We start from the raw sequence: 25,693 nt of genomic DNA on the forward strand, positions 1-25,693 counted from the left end.
CTTCTATAATATTTTATCGTTGTCAGATCTTTAAAAGATACAGATCTAAAAAATATTTTTAACTTAGCGCGGAACAACGGGGTGAAAACCCCCTCATTTGTTCACATGGAAGATTATGACCCGCTCTTCCGCTGCTGGAGGCGTATTAAAAAACCGAAGACGATGTTTCGTGAAAGAAAAAACCGGAACAAGACGGGTCGTTAAAATTGGATGTGCGATTGATAGTAGACGAAAAAGTCAATTCGAGACAAAACATCAAATCATCGCAGACGTTGCAGAAAACGAAGCGGAGGTCCAAAATACCGACCCTGAACCTACTCGCACAATCGGCCGTTCCAGCGCCACTGAGAGTATTGCAACATCGATTAAGCGGGCGATAGAAAATGGTGCTACAGCTTGTGAACTTCTAACTTTGTAACGACTATACGAGACGGCTATAAAATTATCTTTTCACACGAAAAAGCAAAAGACATTTCTTAAGTCGTAACAAATACAGGATACCTCCTGTACGTAAATAGGGTTACTGTTTGTAACAACTCTTTGTTTTCAAGAGTTAAATGTTGAACTATATAATTCAAATATTTTCTGTTTCTATAAAAAAAACTGTACGCTTTAAGCTTAGTTTACTGTCAACATGTTTTGGGAAAAATAAAGTGGCCTATTGTAATTTTGACGAGTTTGATTCGCATTGTATAGTTTTACAGTAATCCAGCTAATGAGTTTTCGGTAATCCGGCACTTCTGTGGTACGATATGTGTCGAATTAGTAAAACTCTACAGCACAAATTTTATTTACTTCATTTTAGTAATCGGTATTAAAGAATAACCGTTAAAAAGTTATATATATGCCTATATCTTTCAAGAATCTGCTTCACAATAACGAGAAAAATAAATTATTTTGACCTAATCACGATAGGATAACATATAAATACAATTTCATTCCTGAAATGTGTTTTCAAATAACTAAAAAAACGAATAAAAAAGTACTGTTTTTTAATCCACCTAATATTTACGCCTGGATGAAACGTATAGAAAAAAATACACTATTCTAACCCCCTAATATCTATCTACTTCTGTCATCGTCTTTTCCAAATTCAGGTTTTTAATACGGTTCCAGCTATCGGCCATTTTTCCAGTAAAAGTTATTTTAATCAGGGATGGTATATATACAGAATGTTCCTAAAATGGCTGGCTATACTTTTTCGGTTTCTACTTGTAAGACTAAACAAAAAATATCCTTAGGAAAAACGGCAATTTCTCCTTCGTTCTCCCACTGTCCGCCATTTTGTTATTTTTATATAAAACCTTATATCTCATGTTCGGATAGACGAATCCCGTTAATATTTGGTAAACGTCTTGGTGATAAAGCGTTAAAATTAGAAAAAAATCTGGAATTAAATACCTTCGAAAATTACAAAATGACGGCCATGTTTATTTTTCAATCCGTTATATATCCGTAAATATTAGTTTTATCGAAATTGATGTGATTTGCTAAAACATTAAGCCTTTTATTTTGAACAAAATTACATTTTATTTGTTAAAATCGGTTAACAAATAGCCGAGTTATGGCAGAAAATCGGTTTAGTAATTTTGTGTCTGTTTTCATGTCCTCCACTTTACGTTCAACTCGATAAAATATTAATTGTTTTTATTTATTGTTAATTCTAGTATTGTAAATTAGTATCGAATTAAGTAATAATTTATTCGCCTATTATTAATGTAAATTTAAAAATCGCGCCGCATGAAATTCAATTTTTTTCCTGTATAATATTAAAAAGTTTTATTTTATACTTTATATTGACAGGACTTAAACTTCTATTTAATTCTTGGAAATTGTTAAGACACAGGGTTTTGTCATACACACATACATATATTTATATACACATACGGACAAATTTAATTTCAAGTAAACATTTTCTTTATAAAAGAGCCTACGCTGAAAATTTCTAAATAAAGAAAACTAAGGAACGACTTAATATCAAAGAAAAATTGTTTAGTCAAATAACGGACAGAAATATTAATTTTTTACTTCTCTATCCAAAACCGTTTCTGTTTAATACGTTTAATGAAAAACGTCTCACAACGTTTTAAATTCCAGTTTTCAAAACAATTATTCACCAACGACGTGAATAACGAAGCTACAAATTACGAATTACGTGAAAAAAGGAAAAATAAAAAATAATGTAATCGACATAGTAATTAAGTATTAACATGAAGCACGACTTTTCAGTTTTACGACAAAATAAATTAGCAAAGCCGACATTTGGGACATAACTTAATTCTATATTAAATAACTCACGTTTTAAACACAATTCATAATTAAAATCATTATTTTATAACTCGTTAGTTTTTTATGCGTATTAATTAATATCACTTATGCCGTAATAAGTACAACGGCAAAATCATCAGAAAAGTGCAAATAAAGGGGTAATAACGTCCGAAAGATCACCGCGAACAGATGATATTGCAGTGATGTAATTACACTTGTAATGTTTAAACGTGAACATATTCGCCACTATCGGTCAGAAACCTAAAGTAATCATCACGAAAGAAATACCTCGTCGAGTTATATTGTAAGTATGGATAAAATAAAAACCTGAATCGTTGTTCTTTTCTGAATTATCCTTGACAACTTTAATTTACGTATAAAAAACCGATAGTACAATTTTTATCTTTTTCAGCAGCTTTTATTCAAAATTTACAGCCGTTTACAAAAAGTTACTTCAGTTTTCGGAAGATAGGTCTTTTTATGCGATGAAACATCGAAGGACGTGCATAAATTAAATTCACAATCGCAATAAACGATGGCTGGAAAAATGGTTACGGTTAGAAAAAAATCCATTAAAACCGTTGTCAATCTCAACGGTTTTTCTATTAGAAAGAAATAAAGTCACCTCGCATCGCTTAAACAATATAATGATAACGCTATACTTCTCGCTTATTTCAAGAGCCTGTACGATTTCCAAACCGTGGGAGTGATGATTCGTTTTAATGAAAATTCATTCCTTGACAATCCTTTCCCTTTCTTGTAGGTAAATTAAAACGATCGAATAATGTAAGTATTTAAAAACAACTGATAAAATATACAATTAAATGACAAAAAAAAATTACATATGGCGATTTTTTTAAGCGACCGCAACACTGAACACACCGTATAAAAAACTTTATAAACAATTAGAAGGACAAATTAAAACGTGGTTCTTAACTATACTACCTCTAAGTATTTATATAATGTGCATTATTAATGTTAAAATTGCACGACTATAAAAACAAGTGAAAATAGTGTACTTTTTACCCGTAATTGCTACAGCTTTGTTTCAAATAAATTGAAATCTTCGACAAAAACGCAAAAAATAAAAGGTTTTATTATTTATATGAAATTCAACTTTTCCCGACACGCTGTACGAATAACATAATTCGTACAACATACTTTTGCTGCAGAGACGACTTCGATAATAACGTGGATAAGTAACACGATAATTAAAGTCCGCAGAAACAAAAATTATTCAATTGTACGCAGTCGTAAACATAGATAATTAACTAAGTAGTATAAAAGCGGTGGTACTGCGTTAATGACCAATAAGATTACAGCGTTTTGGTCACGTGACGCAGTCGGCCATCATGAAAATCACCTTTTTGCTCGGTGTTGCCGACTTAATTAATTTTTTACGATTAAAAAATAATTCGAATATTTTTAAAATCGGTAGCACCGGAAGATTATCTGTTGTAGCTGTCTGCTTGGTTGTGACGTCACACGTCAACAGTATAATTTAATAAATAAATATTTTTTTAAGCGTTAAAAAAATAACCGCAAGTCTCGAACCGGGTCGCCCGGTTTTTCGGGATACTGGTACTTTAGCTCGCGCGAACACACCGGTTCACCGGTGCGATAAACAACGCACCTTAAGGCTAATCATTAGAAAACGTAGGAAAAGGAATTGACTTTCAACTTGTGACTGACGAACAAAAACTATAGTAGGCGATAGCAAAGTCAAGGGTTGATAGATCTACACCCGATGTCGGATGGATTAATTTGAAAAAAAAACCAGAAATATCGCTCAATCGTCCGAACTACATTGGTTTTCCGTTTTGAACATGATACGCTCATTATGTACGAGAGTTCTAAGGTTCAAATCCTAGTAAAGGCTTGGTAAAAATTACTTTTATACGAATTTGAATACTAGATCGTGGACACCGGTGTTCTTTGGTAGTTGGGTTTCAATTAACCCCGCATTTCAGGAGTGGTCGACTTGAGACTGTACAAGACTATACTTCATTTACATTTATACATATCATCCTCATTCATCTTCTGAAGTAATACCTTACTGCGGTTCCGGCGGCTAAACAGCTAAAGAAATGAAAAAAGAAAAGGGTATCCGTTGCAAACGATCTTAAACAAGAACTTTATAAAGTGTCTTTGGAATCGGATTATCACTTATACAGATGCGTATGGTATCAGAAGCACTCTGTCAAACAAAACGGACACTTTACCATATGGACATTACTACATGGCTAAAAAACGAAACACCGATGACGATAAAAACTGTAACCCGCAAGACCTAGAACCTCTGTAGACGGACTCAATGATCGACTATTTTTAAAAACTTAGTTTAATAAAAACTGTATGTAATTTATTTAATACATTTTGTTAACAATCTAGCGTATAAAAAATAAAATTTTATTAGAGTAAAATTTTACTATGTAAATTATTTAATATATTTTGTTAAAAAATTAGTTTATAAATAAATTTACTATTTAAATTATTTAAATCTTATTGAAAATTTATTTTATAAATAATAAAATTGTACTTAAAAACGTTTAGTATACAAATTATTTAAATATGTCAATCACTTTCATCACAATTTGTAATATAATTTAAAAAACAATGATGGAATACGCATGTAGAACGTTCATATCAGTTAAAGCATGCGTAACGTCTTAAAAATTATGTGATCTCCTGCAGTGGTTGAAAACAAGATAATACAATTTATTTTAATTTTTAATACGCATATCTAATTGTTGTAGAAGTAAAATTTATTTGCAGTGATATAAATTCAATTGTATCCTAAAGTATGCACGCACAAACTGATAACAAAACATATTGTCATTGTCATACGCCATCACACGCGTCTCCTATAATTGATAACAAACAATTTATGATACATTTACATTCTTACTACTTACATTTCCTATAAAAGGAATTAAGTCTTATAAAAGACTTAATTCCTTTTATAGTGTTTAAAATATTGACCATTCCGTAATTTCAGCTAAAATATACCCTTATTAGGTTTCATTAATTTTCGTTTGAGTCTATTCTTCCTCGAAAAATATTTAAAATAGAAAAAAAACACCAAAAAATAAATGAAAATGTACTCGACTGTATTATACTACGCCTCTTGAGAAGAATTTCACTCGTTTAAAAAAGAAAATCTCAACGCGCCAGGGTTACTAGCTCCTGAGTGGTCTGGAAGCGTAACCGATTAAAAGTAAAAGGAATCTGATGTTTGTAATCAGTTTTAAAGATGAATATATATATCCGTACCGATGTGGTTGGTTATATATTTTTAGTGTCATCGTGTAAGGACGCTGCGTTCTGATGAAACTTGTGACTGCAGCGTTTCCACACGCTATAAATTCAAATGTGGATGTTGATCGTTTCAATACGGTTAGAGTAATTTTCAATTAGAATGCCACCTAGAATGAAATTCACAGTAGATTGCAAGACTATCTCGATAGTTTAAATATCGATAATGTAGATAGTTTGTATCGTACATATATTGGTAGTAGCAGGGGATAATTTATAAATACTACCATTTTCTCACCAAACACGGAAGGAGTAACGCATGACGTCCAAGAGCTTATGGCTGCATTCCACGACATGCCTAGTATTCGTACGCGTATCTACGTAATAATAAAGATTCAAACGAGGTCCACTATGTATGCGCTCACCTCTGCGTAATACGATCGACTAAATACAGATGTTTACGACTAGTAAGCAGTCTACAAACATCCACGTTGATGAGGGGGGTCTGTCCCACTAGCATTGTGTGAAAGGGAATAAGGTGTGTTGATATTGGAGAAGGTAAGATATTATAAAAATCGTAAAGTAGTAAACCGTCATTTGAAGTGAAGAGATGGAAGAGTTCACATGGATGGTGTCTAATCGACCAGAAATCTGACCCATCAGAAAGATATTCTAACATATTCTTCCGAATTCGATAATCGAGATGATCAATACTGTACCCGATACCGTATTGTTGTGAACACCATATCAAACAAACACAAGTCATCGAAGCAGAGTTATTGGGAACAATCGATTGGATTGCGGAAAGCGAGTGCAATATCTGTATATTTTTGGAAAAAGTTACAAAAACTCAACGATATAAACGACAAGACAAATCGTGCATTGAAAAATTACAGGGACGTGTTGCTTTTGTTCAAAAAATTATCCAATTTGAAATATAATGGTAACCAAAAAACCTTTTACCGAATTGAGGTAGATTGCTCGCGCCTATGCAAACCCTGTTTCATGATGCTTGTCACCCATTGTGTTATCTCTATTGAATGTCGCATTTGAGTGCAAAAAGGTCGACTATTGTGGTCGCGGGTTACCGGAATACTTGTGTTCGTGGGTATTGATTATCGAAGATGTAATGGTGTCTGAAAACAATGTGAATTGCTATGCGACTCCATACGCATGTATTTATCAGTAAAAACGAACTTTACCAGGTATTTTACGAAGTTTCAAAGGAGTTCGGTATAAATATTTATGTCGAAAGAATCACAAACACTCATTTGAGTGAGACTACGACGACTGGTACGACAGACGCCATATCATTCATTAATGCTTTCAACGACGAAGATTGTTTTCTCAAGAAACTACCACGTAAGAAGTAAAACGATCTTCGTGTCGTTATCGACTATATATTGTTGGATGTGAGAGCGGTATTTACACAGTACGATAAATTTCTCGTTTGTGCCATTGTGTACTACACTGATGCGGAAGAATCCTTTGACTCTATTTACCAAAAAGATATACAAATAAGTTAACAGAAGATAACTGAAAATCGTAAGACATCATCCGATGAAGCTAACATACTACGATTTGAAAGAACGGTATCACTGAAGATGTAAAATTATTTTTGTAAAAGATTAATTGGATTGTTATGGTATGCCTCCAGGAAAGATTCAGTCGTTAAAAAATTTCAAAACGCCTTCTTATATACCTCATGGGTAGTGCGGAAACTAACACATTTATATTTTTCTTTAAAATAAATAATCTATTAGACGATTATAAAACCATATTATTCTGTGCAAACTGCTACCAAATGTGTCGTTTCCAGTTGATAAGAAATAGGTTATATTCGACCGGATGTGTGCGGGCGTTTCTTAAAAGTGGTTGATAAAAATGTTCAAGATCAACCGGATGCACCTGGAAGATAATGTTAAACCGTAACCGGATGAGTAGGTAATAAACATGTTCAAACACGCTCAAAATAAAAGGTGTGGTATGTTCATAGACGCTTATTACAAGTGGATGTGCTGGGGGTAATGTAGAAATAATATTAATATAGAAGCTTCTAGTCATTCTGCTGAGTAGTATCAACCGGTTGGCACGTATCAAGAGGGATCTGATCACTTTCGTCAACGTCTTTAACATCTTAACTGCAGTTAATTGTTAGTTAAAAAGATTATTATAACTTCAGTGTTTTCACGAGTACATTGTATGGGTGTTCACATGAAGGATGTTCACCAAGTACAAAGCTTCATTGGTAATAGTTTTGAACAATAAAGAAAAGGACGAAACGTTTGAAGTTTACTTACAATCTACTTATGTAAATCGGTTTAGCGATGTAGATTTAAGACATGCTAAGTTTTATAACATGAAACTGGTTTATTTTGGTTTGAAGGAAAATGTAAAGGCACACAGCATTCAATCGAGACTATAATTATTTGTAAAGTGAAAGAAAAGAATTTAAAAAAATAGAAAGCGGTCAAGTATTATAGACCTTCTGGTCTATAAAGCAGGAGATTTCTCTCGCTAAACAAATCTCAATGCGCCATGGTTGCTACCTCCGTGGGCGGTATAGAAAGGCAACTCACACAAAACCGATTTATTATGTTGAACCAGATACGTGTATTTCCTGTGCAAACGGTCGAGTGATAGACGATGTAACACAGTGAGCTAGCTCACTCTGCGTACGCTTGCTTGCAACGCCATGTCAATTCCCTGCACAAAACATTTGAAATACGTATAAATTATGACATACCTTTCCCTGATAAGATCAACGTATTGAGATTTTTGGATGTTTGCAAAAGGTTAGTAATGGTGTAAGATTATTATTGTGATAGTTTAAAATAATAGTTATTGACACTTCTGATGGAAAGGCTTCTAAGCTTGTAATATATTCTGATGCAGGATGCACCACTGTCAAATTATATTGCAAATGGTGAGGAAGGTTTGACACATATTAAACAGCCAATTTAGTCATTCAGTGTTTTGAGGCTTTTTAGTTTTTTTACTTTATACCCACACGAGATAAATATCTATTGCGGTTTCAGGCTTTTTAGTTTATTTCATTAAATTGGATGCGGCACTTCGACTTAAAACGTAAACGACTTTCTGACGCTGCTTACATGTACGCGTTTCCTATCAAAACTTGATAGAGGTCGACCGGATGTGCAGGCGTTTACTCTTCAACCGAGTAGGGTGCGTGTAAACAAATGAAACGGACTTTTGGTAATCTTATTGGCTGTAGTTTTAGCGCAAGTAAAAATGTCGCGGTGGATTTCAGTGGCACTCACGCGGATAAAACTGACGATCTGATGCAAGGTTAGTCGGTTCTTAAGCTGTTCAATCACACGCCAAACATGTACTATCGACAACCTCGCTTCTCCGTTAAGGCAGACACGCGGGCAAGCACTGCCCCCTGGTGCACAAGGCACGACGAGAAGCTCAAGCGTGCAGACGATGCTTCCTAGTGCAGTGGCCACAACGACCAGGATCATCCTCGAGGTACATCTATATTTCATTTACACAGACACATATGAATTAAATAAGGTAAGTCATTGTACAATAAGTCAATTATTTAATAGTTCGTAGTGAAGCATAAATACTGTTTTTAATTCACATGTGGCAGGTGGTACTAACTAAACTACTGTAGTTTCACAACTTATACAGAAAAAGTTTCGCACTCGATCTGGGAACCGGTGTGACCACGCGAGCTAAAGCACCACCAGTATCCCGAAATAACCGTTGACTCAGTTCGAAAGTTACTTTTTACACTTTAAATATTATTCATTAATTTAGTTCTTCCGCTGACGTCACGACCTAGCAGAGTAACAATTGATATTTTAGTGCTACTAACTTTTGAAATATTGGGAATTAATATCTGAAATTAAAAAAACATAATTAGGATGACACCCTACAGGAAAAGGCAAATTCACGCAAGGAAAAAGGGGATTTTCAAATGGCCAACTGCGTCACAAAACGCTGCAATCCTATTGGTCGTTGTGGAAGTACCACCACTTTCGTATTACTTATATACAAACCAACAGCAGAATTAAACACAAAAGGTTAGACAAATTTTTAAACAAAATCATAAGCTTTTTTAATTAAAATAATTCTAAACAAAAAATGTCATATAAAACAATTAGCAAATTACCTTGAATTTATCATCAATAGGCACTTCACAATGCTGTCCTTTTTCCCCTTTTTTCGATGTAAGTGTAAAATAAGTATTTCCAGTCCATCCTCTACCAAACAATCTTAATACACCAGAAGACCCGACACGTAACTGCGGTGTACCCTGAATAAATCTGGCTTCCTTATCAGAATCTTCTAATCGGTATCCGTAAATAACTAAATTCGGCAGAGGAGTTTTATTAATTCCATCTTTATGAGGCTCAGTATTATACGCGACATCAGCACCTTCATATTGTGTCACATTTTGATGAACTTTAGTATTCCAAGTTTCACCTTCTCGTTCCACACGCCGTCTCGTTCCACTGAAACAAATATCTTAAAGCTAACCGAAAACGAAAAAGTGAAATTTAGAAAGAAAACTAAGTAATATTTACTAAACATATATTCTTTACAGCTAATCAAAATATTACATTTTACACAAGACATAAGTCAACGATCAAATTTTAAAATAATAATCGGTAATCTACTGTACATTGTACATAAGCATTTTTTAAATTAAACAGATAACACAAAAAAAAATATTCACTAACTTGCAAAACTAAGCAGATATAAAAATGTGAATAATCTTAATCTACTGATAAAAAGGTTTTAATCAAACAATTTTTTTATCGTTCGGGAATAATTATCTTGGCAAAAATATAACACGGCCGATGCAAAATTCTTGCTTAGTAATGCGATGCTTCCGATCAGATAATATATCCCGATTTCTTAAGAGGATTGAGACCGGATGGACCCCAGCAGTAACGATATAAAACCAGTTTAATCGTATACACGCAGTAAAAATAACTGTATTACTCTTAAGACCCTAGCATAATAGTTGTCGCCCTCTGATCAGATAAAATAATCACTTAGTCGTCTAATACTAAAAAATATCAACACGAGCGAAATTTTAAGAGGGCAAATTTTAATGATGTTTTAGATTTTGTTATACATTTACCTTAGATAAAAGAGAAACTTCGATCGTATAAAAGTAAAATTTTTATTAGTTGGATTGCAATTATTATTCAAACAACAAAAAGTGTTATAAATCAAAATAGCTAATTGCAGCTATTGAAAATAATCCGTTAAAACGGGATTGAATTCAGCATATCTGTCTATTTAATATTGCTAACATGTACAGGAATCAAACAGCAACAATAACAATTGAAGAACATAAGAAAGAAGCCGTAATAAGAAAGGGAGTCCGACAAGGATGTTCCCTATCTCCGTTACTTTTTAATCTTTACATGGAACTAGCAGTTAATGATGTTAAAGAACAATTTAGATTCGGAGTAACAGTACAAGGTGAAAAGATAAAGATGCTAAGATTTGCCGATGATATAGTAATTCTAGCCGAGAGTAAAAAGGATTTAGAAGAAACAATGAACGGCATAGATGAAGTCCTACGCAAGAACTATCGCGTGAAAATAAACAAGAACAAAACAAAAGTAATGAAATGTAGTAGAAATAACAAAGATGGACCGCTGAATGTGAAAATAGGAGGAGAAAAGATTATGGAGGCAGAAGAATTTTGTTATTTGGGAAGTAGAATTACTAAAGATGGACGAAGCAGGAACGATATAAAATGCCGAATAGCACAAGCTAAACGAGCCTTCAGTAAGAAATATAATTTGTTTACATCAAAAATTAATTTAAATGTCAGGAAAAGATTTTTGAAAGTGTATGTTTGGAGCGTCGCTTTATATGGAAGTGAAACTTGGACGATCGGAGTATATGAGAAGAAAAGATTAGAAGCTTTTGAAATGCGGTGCTATAGGAGAATGTTAAAAATCAGATGGGTGGATAAAGTGACAAATGAAGAGGTATTGCGACAAATAGATGAAGAAAGAAGCATTTGGAAAAATATAGTTAAAAGAAGAGGCAGACTTATAGGCCACATACTAAGGCATCCTGGAATAGTCGCTTTAATATTGGAAGGACAGGTAGAAGGGAAAAATTGTGTAGGCAGGCCACGTTTGGAGTATGTAAAACAAATTGTTGGGGATGTAGGAAGTAGAGGGTATACTGAAATGAAACGACTAGCACTAGATAGGGAATCTTGGAGAGCTGCATCAAACCAGTCAAATGACTGAAGACAAAAAAAAAAAGTCTATTTAATAAATAATTTCATTATATGTTAACCCTGTATTTTTAAAGTTGCTTTCAACACGTACAAATTTTGAATATAATAATTTTAAGCGCTGTGAAAAAACTAATTTTCAAAGTACCCCGATTTATTAAAAAACAAAACTAATATTCATAAACGAATTAAAATATATATAAACCTTTGATCAAATAGAATAACAATCGTTGTTTTATAGTGCACGTAAGCCTAATCGAAAATTAAAATAAGTAAGTTTTAATATGTCAGGTTGAAATGTTTTTAAGCAAGAGTAGCAGTGGAAGCACCTCAGTTTTATGTAAAACGACAATCTCCAAAATAAAAGTGTTAAACTATTTCCGTAACATTTAGACCGATATATATTACGCAACGTCAATATTGAGAATCAAAATTTTCTTTTACCGTCAGGTAGGAATAATAGTACATTATTGACGATCGGCCATTAACCGATGGCAAAAACAGAACTTGAAAACGGTAGGGAAATTTGTCAACATAAACTAATTTTTAAGAAATTATTACGAGAGTTCAGAGAAATATAACTTTACACATCAAATAAAAATAAACTATATTTAAGTCGATACAAAATATATATGTGTAACAAAATAAAATAACACGCTACTATAGGATATATAAAATTGGCCTCTACACACGTAAAAATTATCGTACAGTCGTACTTAAACATACTACACAAACTAGTAGCCCGACCTGCGAATTCGATAAGACTATCTCCAAAAACTTCAATAATAAAAGTTCCAAATCAAAGTACAAACTAAATAAAGAGGAAACTATCTTAACTGTAAATTAAGAAAAATAGTGATTTAATAAGAAAACAGTTTTGTATGAAGGGAAGTAACTGTTACGAAAGATCAAAATAAAATTATAGCCTACAAATATTAGGGACATGAATATAAAAAATACGCGAATAATAACTGTGAAAACGAAATTGGTACCGCCAGCCGGGATAAGAATCTCAAATAGCTTCAGTAGAAAGGTCACTGTCACGGTCATCTACTTTCATCGAAATCATTGCGACGATTCTTTTGCGGTTTCATTTTTACCCTCGAGCTGAACGGTATACAGTTTAGCGAGAAACTTATACAGACTACACGATTCCAAGGCGAGAGAGATCGTTCCCTCAGAAAGACTCAGGGTTTTTGAAGGATAGCAAGATCCTTCGAGAAGCCTGAATTCGTTCTGAAACGGTTCTTTTTATTTCCGGTGGAAAAACAATTTTTTGAAGAATACATTTAAGCTGCCCGACGATTCAGGCAATAATGCTGAAATCTACTGAGACTACGAGAAGAGACGAGGGCTTGCTTCCTAGACGGGACCTTAAGCTTTCGTCCAGGTGGAGTCGCGATCGAATCTTTCTTATCGACTATCTCTTTTTCTTTATCTTTGGTCCGCCGTTCCCGTTAGTGATATAGGTCTGACCCTGCTGATGTATGACACCAGGATCGCAATCTCTCAGGAGATATGGATATTATTGCCCGGATGGGGGCGGCATATTACCGATCGCTGGACAACTTAAATGTATCCTTCAAAAAGTTGTCTTTGTTCAGAAATAAAAGAGCCGTTCGAGAACCGGTAGAGAGTTCCGTAAGGTCTTAAACATTGATGTTCATTCAGCCTGTACGTTCTTCTCGGGATCTATTTGAAGTATTACTTCTAGAGAAATTCCTTTTCGGATCGGTGGATGAACAACAGATGCAGTTATAAGGTAGAGCTTACAATCTCTCATAAAATACAAAGTACGATTACGTTACCGCAAAATTTACGAATGCCTACAATTTTCACGCTGGAAATATTGTTAAAAAAAAAATTTTATCAACCGACTTGCATTACTGTTTAACAAAAACGTAACAAATATTTGTAGAATTAGATCATAATACATGTACGATAGTGTTAACGATAAAAAAAAATTAGTTGAAACAACATTCCTGCCTAAATATTGTCTACTGAAAATAGAAATATAATCAGACTAAAAACTCATATTGACTAACTACATCGGGGAAGACAATTTTTCTAATTCGTCTGAAACATATTTGAATAGTCCAAAGAGGAATAAGTTCGACTTAAAGAAAGAAATAAGAGGGGTAAAAAGTAAATTAAAGAGAGCGCTCTCGTTCCCTCTGTCTAAAATCACTAAGGGTGTAAAACAGGGTAGCATGAATGGCAGTTCTAGCCGGATCGATCGACCCGTATTAACTGTAATTTTAGTTAAATACTAACACCGCAGTAGGTTATACGAAAGCGGTGAATTTAGTTGAATAATGACTACACCAAGTACATAAACCATCAATTTAGTATTCAACACGGAAAATGAAATCATTAAATGCAATTTCAATCGTTACGATTACGATTCAAACAATAATAGAACAGTTGTTCATTTATTCCTTAACGATTTAGAATTTATTAACTGCAAATTGGAAAATTACGAATATGTCGCATCACTCGACAACGAATCACCACTCGGAGAGGCATATCGAAAGGACGCGCGTTATCGCAAAACTAGGCTGCCGCAAAATATATTACAGCGGGTACCACGCAAATTCACAGTTATGAACAAACGACCACCAAAGAAACGTTGCGAACAGCTTCTGAAACCTTGCAATGACGGAGATGACTTCCTTTAAGGCTCATCATTACATCAAAGAAAAAACAATAGAGCGATGAATGAATACCGTATAACGAATTTAAAAAACAAACCTCTAAAAAAAGTATTCTAAATGTGCCGGGATACCGAATGCGTATACGTGACCGACTACCTGGAACCTGGGTCGACTGTAGATTCTGAGCGATACATAGAGACGACGTTAAAACATCTTAAGCGAAGTGCGTCTCTTGTTCGACGAGCCGCAGAGCCGATAATCCTGCAAAACGATAACGCTCGGCCACACGCATCGCGTACAATCGCAGACACTCTTATGAAGTAGAAATATCCGTACTCGCAGATTTTCAATTCTTTATACGATTAAAGAGAAATATCAAGAGTATTCATTTTACACGGGTGATGTACTGAAGGATGCAGTCGGTTCGTAGATGGAGGAAAGAATACAGTCATTCTTTACCGATGGAATGAGAAACCGGTGCGCAATCGGGAAAAATGTGTAGCTGGAAAATTGTAATTACGCGTACGTGGAAAAATAAATGTAAGTTTTTGTAGTTAATATAAAACGTACAAAAGTCATGTATACATTAAAAAAAATGTAAAAATGCCGAATCTGTTTCACCGGACTGTCTCTTTTCGTGCGGGTCGTAGACGACTGTGCATTTCAACTACCTTCCGTATGTCGCTTTGAAAATAAATATCTATCTAATCGTGTGAGAGGTCTAAGGCATTTTAATTACGAAGCTACTGAAAACTAAATCGATAAAGGTAACCGAATCAAAAATAAAACTGTTTCCAAATTTACGAAACGATTTTTTTTTTCATAAAATACACGAGTATATATAAAATAAAACTTGTTTGAAATCGTCAGCAACAGCTCTTAAACCGTTTTACTACCGCAATACGTAGGTTTAAGCAAATAACATACAAGTTTTTAAATAGAAAAATTAAAAATTTAGTTTATTTCGGTTCCAGAACACGAATACGTTGTTTTGAGTGGATCAGCAGAATTTTTCATTATAACAACCGATAAGCGATTTCATAACTTATAAACGAAATCGGCTTCGATAAGACCAAACGTTATAAAAGTATTGTTACGACGCGTTCTCTTTTTCTTCTAATTGATTTATAAATACATAAACTGTCTTGTTCTTCTTACTCCTACGTAAAATTATATAAATTTGTATATTCGGCTAGCCTATTTTATCAGCTGATATTTTATATTAGTAATTCATTATTAATGCACTGTTCAGACTAAATTTAGAGCTCTTAACAATATCTTTTCAACAACGTAGTGTAAAAATTACGTTTAAATGTTAACGTGTAACGATCATAACTTATTAAAATTAACATTTAATCGTCAACCAACAATATCTTTTATTTATTACAAAATACGCATCGGCAAAGTTTTTATACGCCTAACTGAGGTATTACACCGAAGCGGTTAGTTATTCGAAGAAGTATACAAATGGAGAATAACGGCTCAACAAAATAAACGTAGTAACGAGTGAAAATGTAGGACGGTTTTTTTACTCGAGTAATACGATTAAAAAGGTTTATAACCTTTAAGCTTAAGCTATTTCAACTATAATTGGATAAAGAAAATAACGCCTTACAAAGTTAGGTTAGACTTATGTAAACTTTTTATTATCACCGGATAGCATACATAACGCATATCAATAATGAACCGCTGAAATCAACACACGCCACAACCTATCCTACGAAAGGGCATTTCTGTGTGTGTGTGTGTGTCTATGCATGCGTCCCCCTTAACTTAGCACCGTATATACAGATCGCTATCGGAAATTCCCGATTCGTTGGTACATGTCTCGTGTTGGTCGAGTGTATACTTGTTATATTATCGTATATCGATATACATATATATATCCATATATATGCGAAATATACATCGATACATAGATCGGAGGTTTGGGAAAATTTAGTACCTTTTAACCGGATCCGAATTTTCAGATGAAAATCGCAAATATCTCGAAAACGGTCGGTCCTAGCGCTCTGAAAAATTTTTTCGACCCACCTCGTCGTCACTCGACCCGTTCCCAGTGATCTCCGTCGACCGATAATATTTTCAAGCGCCCCCGGGGCGCCGTTCGGTAAATGATGAGGGGGTGCGGAGAAGTGCCACCGTATATCTCGGCGATCGCTCGTCCGATTTTCACGATTCAAACGGTGCGTGAATCAGCAGGTCGAACGCTAACGGTTTAACGCACCAGGTACACTTTTGATCGACCGGATCTTAGTTATCCGTAAATTAAATCGTTTAGCCCGATGTTTTGATTACACTCGTCCACCGTAAAACGTACCGATCCGACCTTTCGCTAAATACGCTGAAACCTGTGCGCAAGCGAAGCTGTAAAGTATAAACTTATGAAGACTAAAACGTAGAAAATAAAAAAATATATTAAAAAAGATTTTAAAAATACTCAAAAAATAAAAAAACCCGCCCGGAGGGTCTAGCTGAGGAGGCGTGCCTTGGGCACGCCCTGCAGCTAGTTCTTTACTAAATATGTCACATTATATTCACTAATTTATAAATAAGGAATACACAACCGACAAACGGACTACAGTTCAATTTTAACATAAATGAAAAAAGGTTTAAAAAGTCGGTGATGATGAATATCGAACTTTGCCAACATTTAAATAGGACTTCTCCTAACAATGATAAATCTTATATTATCTATCTACCACACAACCTTAACTAATTATTTATCTAAATAATAAAATTTAATAAATTCAAATAAATTAAAATTATAAAATACCATTATCCTATATCGTTTACTGCTGTTATTAAACTTTAGATAAAGAATGACGATCCTAATTTATTTGTAACTAATCTTTGTGCCGATCCATTTTAAGAAAATCTATCAAATAATTAGTGACAAAAAACAACGGACACACAACAGAAAGAATCAACATAATTTGTTATAGCTTTCGAAAGAATTTAAAGACGTAAAATGTCTAAATATAATATAATATAATATAATATATATATATATATATATATATTTGTGTGTGTGTAAGAGGAAATTACTCTAAATCATGAAAAGGAATACTGGGTTTTTCAACAATTACAATCAGGAAAAAAGGAATCCTAAAAGTAAACGCACTAACTACTCAGCAGCACGTGGTAGACGATATCCAATTTTTAGCGAATCTGAGAAGGAAACTGGTTTTTTAAGCGAGGCAAATAATCCGGAATGTAGGAATTCTAAAAGGTAGACAGTAACACTCTATCTTCAGAGTGTAAATTCGTCTCGCCCGGTAGATGAGAGCAAATTACTTCTGATTATCAGAAGAAGAACTGGATTTTTCGGTAGTTACACGATCAGGAAAGTAGAAAACCTAAGAGGTAGTCTACAACGTATTATTTAGATGGACGCAGCATATTGCGCTTACCTGGTAAATGAGAGACTGTAATTCCCGAAACCGAAAAGGAAATCGGGATTTTTAAGCCGGTCAAACATTCAGAAAAGCAGAAATCGTAATAGTTGATCGACATCCTTCTATTTACTTGCATACAGTATGCTCTGTTCGACCGGTGGATTAAAGCAAATTAGGCTCGATCCTGAGAAGAAAAATGGATTTTCAGCAGTTAAACAATCAGGAAAGTAATAATCCTAAAAGATAGTTAACAACCCTCAATTTATCTGCACGCATTACGTTCTGTCTACCTGGTTGATGAAAACAGCCAAAGACTATTATGTATATTTTTACCGGGAAACAAAAATAAAATATATTAGTAAAAACCGTTATCGTTTAAAAACTAAGATTAAATTAAATCATAGAAACATTAATTTGTTGTCGATGCGCGCGCCCGTACCTACGTAGATATATGCATTTAAAAGGCTCCTAATAAAACCAACAAAACCAAAAGCAGATGAACAAAGCGGTTCACAGTTCAAATCTAATTTAAAAGTAGAGCTGACTTCCGGCAAGTAATTTCTTTATCGAATGAACCCGTTGGGAAATTAGAATTTCTGATGTAATTTGCACCTTATTCAACGCAAAAGTAGAAATAAAAACAAAAATTACTCCACGATAATGATAAAAACAACAGGAATCAAATCCTAAGTTTAACGGTTTTTATTTAACCGTTCCCTTACTTTCGAATAAGTGAACTTTTACTACCTCGGTCGTTCTTACTTCATTTTGTTATAGGTGCTAATATACGATAGAGATTGTAGACATCGAAGAAGTTACTAACAGTATTAATTTCTTCTTTTTTTCCATTTGCTAATTCAACAAAGAAATGATGTAAAGTCTACGACAGATTAAAACGAATGTTTTAAGAGGCAGAAAAACTATTACAAAAAGGAAGTAATATTCATACTTTTAAAAAGTTAAAAAAATTTATTAACCGAGGTCGAGTAATTTTCAAAGGGTACGAGATTTAAAAAAACAATCGTGTGATTTGCGATCGCTAGTTTTTACTTATTAATTTTTATTTTTTGTGAAGTACTTCATTTAATTATACTATACTCGTACACTTGTATTTAGTACGAGAAATTACAATTTGTTATATAAATAACATCCGCTTTTTAGACGTTCGAATAACATTCAAACTTCTGTCCCGTAACAAAGTTTTGACGCTTTATCAAGATATCCTTTACTGATGGAACGCCTCCAGTAAATTTTCTGTCTTTCATCCCGCTTGAACTACTTAATCTTTTTCTTCTTGCAAAACTTTTCTACTTAAATAAAACGTACTCGAAAATTCGCGACCGCTACTCCTCTTTTTTTAGTATGAATAAAATCTGAACAGAAAAACGTTAACCCTTTTTTTCTAACGTTAACCCAAATTAATTATTTGCCGTGTCAAACATACCGGTAGAAGTTACGATATTAAACCGATCATCGACGAGTATCGAAAGAGAAAGATTAAGAAACACCGTCTCAAAGCATTTTTCAGAGCGGGGAAGCAATAGTAAATAACTGCAAACAAATATCGGCTAGTTAAAAACCGAGCTACAGGAAGATCCTTAATCAACCGGGAAAAAAATGGAAATTGATTTTTGTCGAGCAAATCATGACAGTTTATAAATCGACGATACAACAATGGGATGTACAAAATTAAACGGAATTTAATTCCCTAATCGGTACGCTAGACACTTTTTTTTTTAGGGGTCAAGGACCCTGCTGAGATAAAAAATGCCATGCTAAATTGACCTGCCAAATTTTAATTGTGATTCTTCTTTATGAAGCAGAGGGTAATTTTTCACTTTAAGGGTAAAAAGGGAGTTAACGTAAAACTTTATCGGTAAGAGATTTTCTTTCGCCTGAAAGTTGGAATAGCCGAATTCAGATGTTCTGAAAATTTTACCCTTCACACCGAGAGATTTTCATTAAGGGCGTAATCGTATTTTTAAATTTTAATTTAAACTCTCAACCCTATAGCGTTCTGGTAAGTATTGAAAAATGTATTTAGAAAGAGAAGATAGTTTTCCGTTCACCAAAAAGAGAGCGACGAAGTATTGCCAAATTCGTTCATTTCCGTTTCGTTTTACACAGCGCAAACAGATTTTTATAGAACAGAGGACATTTTTTGTCCTTTTAGTTGATCGGAAAAATCCCAAAACGGGATTGATACATTCAATTTGAAGATAGCTGAGCGTGTTTAATTATTTATTTATGGGTACTCGTATACGGCAAATTTACAAATTAAAGCTTACTTTTCCACTTTTTAGGGTACTGAGACATAACCCATCGGGTTGGTCTAGTGGTTAACGCGTCTTCCCAAATCAGCTGATTTGGAAGTCGAGAGTTACAGCGTTCAAGTCTTAGTAAAGCCAATTATTTTTACACGGATTTGAATACTAGATCGTGGATACCGGTGTTCTTTGGCGGTTGGGTTTTCAATTAACCACACATCTCAGGAACGGTCGAACTGAGAATGTACAAGACTACAACACTTCATTTACACTCATACATATCATCCTCATTCATCCTCTGAAGAATTATCTAAACGGTAGTTACCGGAGGCTAAACAGGAAAAAGAAAGAAAGGGTACTACTAAGACATGATTTTTTATTTTTTTTCTTCTGTTCTTTCTTTTCGATTGAAAACCGACCGTTACGACTAAATTTAAACACGCTCCACGTTTACGAAACAGGTTATTTTCACTCACCGAAGTTTTAGGTTAAAATTTAGCGCGAACAATCTTGTTCGATTCTAAAAATTTCAGTTCTCTAGCTTATCAAAACATACTGAACGACTCAAGAAGCATATGGAATTACGTGTCTTGGGATGCTGTAGAGGGAATCGATTGCTTTCTCATTTGTAAGATCGATAGTTGAAAGCTAGACCTGACGTTATCGGCTCCTCGATACTGTCGTCAGGTAATTATATTTTATTGATCTGTTCTAATTAACAAAACATTCCGGTCTGGCGTCTAGGAATGAACACTCGAGAAAAAGATTACAAACCGCTTACGCGCCTCAATCTCCAGAACACCACTAGTTATTCAAAGAATTCTGAAATATCATACAAATCAAATACACTAATATATCTCAGAATATATATAAGAAAGGTAAATAACAGAAAATAGATTGTTCTAAGCAAGTTATTATCTTTAGATACGGATTACTAGGTTTTTTTTTATATTTCTTTAATCAAGAAATAATTTAAAAGGTAAATAATGTTCTTAATTATTAAATGTAAAACAATTAGAACGCATTTAAATTATATAAATTTTTCACGCAAGTAATTTGTAAAATGTATTAATTTATTAAAAAATGTTAATTTTTTTCCGACCGTACTTAAACATCAAAGTACAATAAAAATCTAAAACGATCGATAAAACGTAAGAACGATGATTAGATATTAATTAAACACTTAATGCGCAAAATGAAAACGTAACATTTAAATGTTACGTTAAATCTGATTGACCATTTTACCGTTATTGAAGTTAAAATGGTAACAACTACAACACTAATTAAAATCGGCAACTGACATGCCAAAAAAACATTTACTAGTTATAAATAATTCATAAACAACGGGAACAATGATAAAAATCACGAGCCAACAGTTGCGCGTGTGCCCATACACCCACCGCACATAATGTAAATAAGAAATAACAGAGATTGAAACGAATAACAGGCATAAATAATGAGGAAAACAAGCATTTTATTTGAATATACGGAAAAAAAGGATATTAGTATAACAGAATAACTGTAAATAAATATAAAATAGCTAATTACCAAAGACAAATGTTATTTTGCTAACAGTAACTAAATATTAAACTTCATTAAAAACTTAAATACAACGAATAGATAAATTATTCTTTTATTTAATGAAAACAAAAAAAGAGGAAACAACGAAAATCACAAGATCACGCTTAAAAAGGAAGAAGATAATTCACACGAAATTTTAAATAATTCCTACTGTATTTATTTAGTAGGATATAATCTACTACACTACGAGGTATGGCTATTAAATAACGAGACTGATGCTGCTACAGAAGAACTGCGCATGCGCCAAATTTGTACGACCGACAGCTGTTCAACGTGAAGCCTGCTCTTTCGATTGATGCCACTCCAGTTTCCGTAGACATACTAGTCTTTCTTTCTCTCTTTTTCCTGTTTAGCTTTCGGTAACTACCGTATAGATAATTCTTCAGAGGATGAATGAGGATGATATGTATGAGTGTAAATGAAGTGTAGTCTTGTACATTCTCAGTTCGACCGTTCCTGAGATGTGTGGTTAATTGAAACCCAACCGCCAAAGAACACCGGTATCCACGATCTAGTATTCAAATCCGTGTAAAAGTAATTGGCTTAATAGGACTTGAACGCTAGAACTTTCGACTTCCAAATCAGCTGATTTGGGAAGACGCGTTCACCACTAGACCAACCCGGTGGATTAGACATACTAGTCTGGCCGTGGCCTTCGTTTGGATAACATCTATTTTTTTTGTTTTGTCGAAAAATTAATAAATGTTTTATTAGAGTAAAGATATATCGTGAAATTTCATACGAAACTTAGAAAAACAAACGCTGAAAATTATCTTTTATTAAAAAAAAGTATACGGGAATGAATGTTTAACATGTGCGTGGGTTTTTGAGTGGTTTAAGCGTTTCCAAGATGGCCGAGATGACGTTGAAGATGATGTTCGCCCGGGTCGCCCTTCTACATCAAAAAATATCCACGGATAAAAATATTGAAAAAAAATTGGTAATCTGATCCGATCTGACCGTCGATTAATTATTCTTGCGTTTATTCGAGATGCTTGCTAGACATCGTGATAAAATATGAAAAAACAACCCGAATTGTGGAAGAACAAGTCATCATCAGGACAACGCAACGGCTCACACTGCATCGTCTGACAAGACGTTTCTAGCCAAGTATAACATCCCGGTGTTAGACCATCCGCCTTATTCACCTGGACTGATATCATCTGACTTTTATCTGTTCCCCAAGGTCAAATCAGCATTAAAAGGAACAAGATTTCAGACCGTTGAAGCTGTAAAAGAAAAAGCGGCACGCGTCACAAAAGAACTAACAGAAGAAGACTTCCCAGACGGTTTCGAACAATGGAAAATCCGCAAGGAGCGTTGTAGAGATAGAGGAGGAGTGTATTATATTGAAGGGGATAAATATATATAAATTTAAGACAAAATATTTTACAGCATCGGTCTTGTTGTTTAATAGCCACACCTCGTATTCCTAACAGATTATACAGACCACATTCGATCAAATATTTTCTTTTTAAATCGCCTGACTGTTAAATGTTTTACTTCAGTTTTGAACCAAAAAATTTATTCTTTTTTTGACAAAATATATTGTATTAATACGGATTACGATGCCAAGATTTCCCCGATAAGTATTTTGATTCTAGAACGGGGTTTTTGTTTTTGTACAACTAACGGATGGTAAATCGATTACCCGGGCAGGCTTACAAGCAGAGATAACCGGATTAAACTACGAGAAAATACCGATGAAATCAGATTAGATGGGCGTTTAGAAAAGAAATACCGGGAAACGACTAAAATAAAGAAACGGGTGAATTGAAAAATCGTCCTCCTATTATAAAAAATAGATAAATAAATTCAAACTGACGAAACGTACAAATACTTAAAAATTAAAAAAAAAAATCTGATATAGTTTCCGGCTGAGAAACTCATCAGCTCAATAAGTATAGAAAAAATAAATCTTTAGAAAGGGTTTAGCTCGGAATTTAGTCGGATACTTTCACATGCTAAACAATTCAAAGGATGAATCTTTAAGAAACAAGGGGTCGTTAATATTTGGAAAAAAGCGATTTGTAGAAGCAGGCGTACATGCAAAAATTAGTAACTACCCGCTTCTTTGTGAGGAAAGATATCTCATCTTACCTCACAAGGGTAAGAATGGATCTCCATGCCCAGAGATAGCCTTTGACTGAGACCGTTTCGTTTCACGGTCCCTCAATCAAGTTCGTCTTCCACTTATCATCATCCAATTTTTTCTACGATCCGTGATATCTCCCGTCTATCAAAGTCTTCTTGTTTTCACTGGACGTTAATAATATCTGCCGATCCTTGTCCTGTAGTTACAATTAGTTTACCGAAAATCCCTAACGCACTCAGAAACATGTCGGAAATCTCATTTGATGATTGCCTCTTCGTTATTTACACCAAATAAAATGCTATTCAACAAAACATTTAAATCTTCATCTTTGAACTAAGATATGAAAGTAAAACGGATGAATCCGTCGTGGTTACTGAGATTTTGTCTTGGTGTCGACTAACGTGAGACAACAGCTAAAAAGATTATATAATATGACGCCTCTCGAAGATTTTATCTCGTTCAGAGATCTTAAGACGACTGTATTTCGTAAAACATTACTTCCTGCAATCGTATTTTTAGAGAATTTTAACGTGCGGGATCAGAAATCAAGCGGGGCATCGGATGAATTTTTGCTTCAGAAAAAAACTGGGGCTGATTTTTGGATCCTCTGGGAGAAAGCATTTTAGGCCTTCTTTAGAGAGCTTGTGATTCTCGTATTCCTTACATATATATGTTTCAATAATAACTTTCAAACAGAACGATGAGTTCCGTTCGACTTCGCAGATATCTGCACTTTATTAATCTACCGATTTCAAATTAAACATTTAGCATGCCTAAAGCCTTAAGCGGAAATGAACCTCTAAAAGCCACAGCATAGTGGAAAAAGGTTCTTAAACAGATTGCCGTTTGATAACAGAAAATCGTGTAAGAAATTTAAGATGCACTCTTACGCGTTGGATCTTAAACGCAGCTTCTTCACGGTCAAGCAAGTTCTCGAGGGACAGCAAACTCGGCTTTAATCAAGATTCGGGTTTATTTATTGGGTTAGTAAGTTGTAGCAAAATGAATTATTTATTTATTGAAAATGAACTACATATGGGATATATATTTTTTACAATTTATGCAACTTGCGAGTTTTAAAACGTATATATATGGCGGTACTGATACAAGCTGTGGAACTTTAAACGACAGTTCTTAGTATTATTATTCTACTAGGTGATGTTATTTCCATATTTTGGCCAGGGACACTCTCGCTTGATCTACACAAAGGACATGCTTAATTTTACGGTTGCCGCACCCGCGAAATCTTTATAGATCGACGGGAGAGAGGCTTCATTTATATGACCGACGGAGGTTGTACAAGAGCTCTACCTGGAACTTGAAGTGCTTGTCGGGTAAAACAGGGCTTCGAAATACACATACAAAATAGATAATTTTAAACATTTGTAAGCGCTTACAAGATAAACGATTTCATTCCAACAGTTATCTTTCACGTTTATAAATAACAACCTATATGAAGATAGTAATTTTTAACTACGACCGATGTACCCAAATCTGTAACATGCGGCCTTCTATCTAACTGTTAAACATATAGCTAAGTAGCGAGTGTTAGCCTTCCCTACTCCGTGGAAAATAACCGGTTCCCAGTTCGACCCCGCCTACTATCGCGTAACCGCGTTTACTTCATTTACACGCATCCCTTTTATAATAGAAGGTGTAAATTGTCTTTTTATTACGCATTCATTAATGCCGAAGATCCAGTCGCGTTATGGAGTATTTAGACTCCAGCATCTGAGCCAAGAGCTCGACCACCGTGACGGAGCGATAGCGTCTTTACCTTTCATCCGGAAAGGTTCGGTGTTCGAGTCCCGTTAAAGGTCGATATTTTTCGTAGACAATAAATTGCAGTATCAAATTCCTAGAAGTCTTGGGATTTACCACGTGAATTATCGTTACAAAAATAAAATTTGTTTGTACGTTTTTACTGCACGAAT

At 34.2% G+C, this 25,693-nt stretch overlaps 1 protein-coding gene across 6 annotated transcripts in view; it reads right to left on the reverse strand.

Annotated features, from left to right (window-relative positions):
* uex (metal transporter uex) overlaps window positions 1-25,693 on the reverse strand; it is a 275,296-nt gene that overhangs the window by 206,124 nt on the left and 43,479 nt on the right. For all 6 annotated transcript variants that reach the window (XM_075365555.1, XM_075365556.1, XM_075365559.1 and 3 more), the window contains exon 2: window positions 9,665-10,007. In XM_075365555.1, the coding sequence (XP_075221670.1) occupies window positions 9,665-10,007 (343 nt within the window). The remainder of the gene's footprint in view (window positions 1-9,664; window positions 10,008-25,693) is intronic.

The sequence above is a fragment of the Lycorma delicatula genome, chromosome 5 (genome assembly GCF_047948215.1).
Source record: "Lycorma delicatula isolate Av1 chromosome 5, ASM4794821v1, whole genome shotgun sequence".
NCBI lineage: Eukaryota > Metazoa > Arthropoda > Insecta > Hemiptera > Fulgoridae > Lycorma > Lycorma delicatula.